The sequence below is a fragment of the Mandrillus leucophaeus genome, unplaced genomic scaffold, assembly GCF_000951045.1.
Source record: "Mandrillus leucophaeus isolate KB7577 unplaced genomic scaffold, Mleu.le_1.0 Scaffold73, whole genome shotgun sequence".
Taxonomy (NCBI): Eukaryota; Metazoa; Chordata; class Mammalia; order Primates; family Cercopithecidae; genus Mandrillus; species Mandrillus leucophaeus.
In genome coordinates, this window is record NW_012107919.1 from 2,988,839 (window position 1) to 2,993,678 (window position 4,840).

The window sequence follows — 4,840 nt, forward strand, 5'->3', positions numbered from 1 at the left end:
CCGCCAGTCCGCAGCCGCGCCCTTGTCTCCCGGAGTCCGCCTGGCAGCCCGTGCGGCCCCGACCCGGAGTCCCACAAGCCAAGCCTCCCGCGAAAGAAGCATCCATCGGTGCCGCGCTGCTATTCTGAACCTCACTCCATGCCCCCTCCGCCAGAAATACACGTTTTAAAAAAGATCCCAATACCCGAAGAAAGGATTAAGATGCGGAAGCAGGATTTTACAGGCCTTTCGAGATCCCGGAACCGTAATTAAGGATCTGTTTCTCGGCATTTGGTCGTTAAGGGTCCAAAAATACGGAAAGGGGAAATGCTCAGTCAAATGAACTACCTCAATCTAAAATAGATTCTGCCCGCTCCCCTATCCCAAAGAGTGAAGAGAATTGTAACGCCAGGTTAAAGGACGGGGGAAAGGTTCTCTTGGAAATTTTTCAAGAGCACCTCTACTGTCCAAAACCCCGTAATTGTGAAGTTCGCCCACCTCCACATTGGTGATTCTCCATTAAATTAGTCGGTTTAACCCCCAAAGATCAGTTTCCTTCCTCCTGGAGATTAGGAAATCAACAGAATGGCCTGTTTCAACTCACATAATCGTGGAACCATAGAATTTTAGGAATGAAAGAACCTTTGCGATCCTTGGTCCCAACTCTTACACTCAGGAGTTCCAAGAAGTTTAGGTGACATGACCAAGGTTATACAGTAAAGCCCGTGTCTCCCACCCGCTCTTTCCTCCTTACTTTCCCCTAGGAAACAAATGGCTTTCTAATACCTCACATTCAGAGTTGATTTTCTTTAATACCGGTTTCCTCAGGTTCCCTTTGTTCTGAATCAATGTCTAACCTTTTGGGAAACAAACACCTTTCTCTCTGGAATGGAAGTGTCCTTTTTTTGTTTCCTTCATAATCTTAACTAGGAAGATTGAATTTACCACAGATGTATTTATTCCCAGACATTTTCTATTGCAGTAACTAGGGCAGGGCAAAGGGAGTGGCAAATTGCTGCATATATAATAATACACATTTAATCCCTGCTGCTCTTCAAACCGGAAGATGAGTATTTTGGAGAATGCCTTTAAGAGACAAAGGAGGCCGGGCGCGGTGGCTCACACTTGTAATCCCAGCACTTTGGGAGGCTGAGGCGGGTGGATCACCTGTGGTCGGTCAGGAGTTCAAGACCAGCCTGGCCAACATAGTGAAACCTGGTCTCTACTAAAAATGCAAAAATTAGCTGGGCGTGGTGGCGGGCGCCTGTAATCCCAGCTACTCGGGAGGCTGAGGTAAGAGAATCCCTTGAATCGCTTGAGCCACTGCACTCCAACCTGGGCGACAGAGACTGTGTCTCAAAAAATAAAATAAAAGAGAAAGGATAGTATGCCCTGAGACCACTGGAAATAACACTTTCGAATGACAGTTGTTTTCAAGTTACGGAGGATAACCAGCTGAAAAGTCTTCCAATATAGAAGAACAAAACAATGGCTGCCTTTCAGAGAGCAGCCTATGAACCATTCCTTTTCACTTAGTATTTCGTTACTTTTTATTTTTCTTAAGAACAATAGTCAAAAGAACCAAATAGGATAAAATCATTACTCAAAGGAGAAAGTTACAATAGTAGATAAATCTTTCAGGAGGAACAGGGAAACTATTCCACTAGAATTTCAAATTTCAGAATTTTTGCAGACATTTAAGGAAGCCATCTCTAATGGAGGGCTTTCATTCACTGTATTTGCTACATCTATGAAGAGGTGGAAATGAGGGACAAGGATTTTTCCTTTCTATCACCTGTACGTTGCTACTCACTACACTATACATTCCAGGAGGGGATTCACTCTTTTTTTTTTTTTGAGATGGAGTCTCACTCTGTTGCCAGGCTGGATCGCAGTGGCACAATCTCGGCTCACTGCAACCTTTCTGGGTTCAAGCGATTCCCCTGCCTCAGCCTCCCGAATAGCTGGGACAGCAGGCACATGCCACCACACCCAGCTAATTTTTGTACTTTTAGCAGAGACAGGGTTTCACCATGTTGACCAGGATGGTCTCGATTCCTTGACCTCGTGATCGATCCGCCTCGGCCTCCCAAAGTGCTGGGATTACAGGCGTGAGCCACTGTGCCTGGTCTCATCTTTTTTTTTAACCATTACATCACAAGTGCCCAATACAGTGCCTGACTTGTAGTAAGACATTAGTAAATGTTGCAAAATAAGTAAATGATTAATTCCAGCCCCCCTTCACTTTATACCTATTGTCTCCTAACCTAATTTCTTTACCTCTAATTTCTTCCCCCTCACATCTTTCTCTTTTTGAGACAGAGTCTCGCTCTGTCACCTAGGCTGGAGTGCAGTGGCACGATATCAGCTCAGTGCAACCTCCGCCTCCCAGGATCAGGCGATTCTCCTGCCTCAGCCTCCCAAGTAGCCTGTGCCACCACGCCCAGCCAATTTTTTTGTATTTTTGGTAGAGGTGGGGTTTCACCATGTTAGCCAGGATGGTCTCGATCTCCTGACCCGACAGAATCTAACTTTGTTGCCCAGGCTGGAGTACAGTGGTGTGATCTCTACTCACGGCAGCTTCAACTCCCTGGGCTCAAGGAATCCATCCACCTCAGCATCCCACCTAGCTGGGACTACAGGCACATACCACCACAACCAGCTAATTTTTTTTTTTTTATTTTTAGTGTAGAGATGTGGTTTCATTATGTTGGCCAGGCTGGTCTGGAATTCCTGGCCTCAAGTGATCCGCCCACCTCAGCCTCCCAAAAGTGCTGAGATTACAGGTGTGAGCCACCGCGCCGGGCCCTCAAATCTATTCTGAATACAAACATCTAGATAATTTCTCAAAGCCCCTGATGTAGCTATTTTATAAAGTTTGAGGGTTGTTTTTTGGTTTTTTTAGGGAAAGTTTGTCATAGTGCTAAGATCTCTCAAAAATGCCAGCTAGGGGGAGGGCATGGTAGCTCACACCTGTAATCCCAGAACTTTGGGAAGCTGAGGTCGGGGGATCGCTTGAACCCAGGAGTTCCAGGCTGCAGTGAGCTGTGATTTTGCGACTGCACTCCAGCCTGGGTGACAGAGCAAGATCTTGCCTCTAAAAACTAAACAAGAAGATACTAAAAAAAACCTTAATCTTTTCATTCAAAAAAATTACTTAAGGGCCAGGCCTGGTGGCTCACACCTATAATTATATCACTGAGCAAGACCTAGCCTCTTAAAAAAACCCTCTCACTCTCCAAAAAAATACAAAAACTAGCCTGGCCTGGTGGTGCACGCCTATAGTCCCAGCTACTTGGGAGGCTGAGGTGGGCCCTGAGGCTGCAGTGAGCTGTGATCACACCACTGCACTCCAGCCTGGGTGACAGAGTAAGACCCTGTCTATAAATAAATAAATAAATAAATAAATAAATAAATAAATAAATAAAATCCTTCACAGAACTCGCTCACAAGGAACTCAATCAACTTTTTGTCTCCTTACTCCAATCACTCTCTAGAGCTTCGTAGGTGCCAGGATCACCTTCTGCCTGAAACATTCCTCAAGTATAGCCATCCAGCTTTCTTTCCTGTCCTTACTCAAATATTGCCTTCATGGCGAAGCCTCCTCTTCAGTGATTTACACTCCCTGTCTTTATCTTTCTCCTTAGGGCTTGCCATCATCTTAGATACTATGGTATATATTTTCTGTTGCCTTGTCCCTCAAGGTAAGCTTTCAGAGGGCAAGAATTTTTGTCTGTTTTCTTGATGCTTTGATCCCCAGAGCCTAGAACAGGGCCTGGCATGTAAAGGGAACTCAAATATTTGTAAAGTGAAAAAATAAATTTTCTGTGGATTCAGTAAGAAGCCCTCCATAAACTCACACTGCGAGAAGTCACAATTGTTTGAGATGACCCAGCCATGAAATCCAAGCCCTTTCCCTCAGCTATTCCTCCCACCTCTGCCTCCAAAAATGACTCTGCCCAGCCCAGGCGTGGTGGCTCATGCCTGTAATCACAGCACTTTGGAAGGCCAAGGCGAGTGGACCACCTGAGATCAGGAGTTCGAGACCAGCCCACCCGTCTCTACTAAAAATACAAAAATTAGCTGGTTGTGGTGGCACACACCTGTAATCCCAGCTACTTGGGAGGCTGAGGCATGAGAATAGCATGAACCTGGCCAGTAGAGGTTGCAGTGAGCTGAGATCACACCACTGCACTCCAGCCTGGGTGACAGAATGAAACTCTGCCTAAAAAAAATTAAAAATAAAAATAAATTACTCTTCCCAAAGGAGGCCAGTCCTCCTCACACTCACCTTGTGTTCTTCACTGCCATTGCTCCTCGTTAAACCACATATAGGTGTTCCTATGAAGAAATGGCCCTCCGCAGGCTCCGCAAATGATGCCGACGCTTCTGTCCAAAGCCATGCAGTTTCAAGAAAAAGCTGGGAACTTTTTCAGAGCCTGAGTCGCCAACCCACACTCCCCTTCCTCAGGGAAGTTGGTTGTTGTTTCGTTTTTGTTTTTTTTCTCCAGTCCTTGGGTATCCTTTCTTACCATTAGACCTTGGGAGAATAGGAGGTACCCTGTCAACCAAAAAGAGCCCCCTAGTTACTAGTATCAAGGAGGAGATGTTCACCAAGAGGACTTCTGTCTCCTCCCTCCCAGGAGATCCTGGCTTGCTTGCTTTCTCTCTCTTTTGCTCTCTCTTTTTTTTTTTTTTTTTTTTTGCTCTTGTTGCTCAGGCTGGAATGCAATAGCTCAATCTTGGCTCACCGCAACCTCCACCTCCCAGGTTCAAGCAGTTCTCCTGCCTCAGCCTCCCGAGTAGCTGGGATTACAGGTGTGTGCTAACGCACCTGGTTAATTTGTGCATTTTTAGTAGA

General features: G+C 45.7%; 1 protein-coding gene across 2 annotated transcripts in view; it reads right to left on the reverse strand.

Annotated features, from left to right (window-relative positions):
• The window catches only part of HIPK3 (homeodomain interacting protein kinase 3), a 107,825-nt gene extending 107,267 nt beyond the window's left edge, over nucleotides 1-558 (reverse strand). For both annotated transcript variants that reach the window (XM_011965562.1, XM_011965561.1), the window contains exon 1: nucleotides 478-558. In XM_011965562.1, the coding sequence (XP_011820952.1) occupies nucleotides 478-499 (22 nt within the window). In that variant the 5' untranslated portion in view covers nucleotides 500-558. The remainder of the gene's footprint in view (nucleotides 1-477) is intronic.
• Between the last annotated feature and the right edge of the window lie 4,282 nt (nucleotides 559-4,840).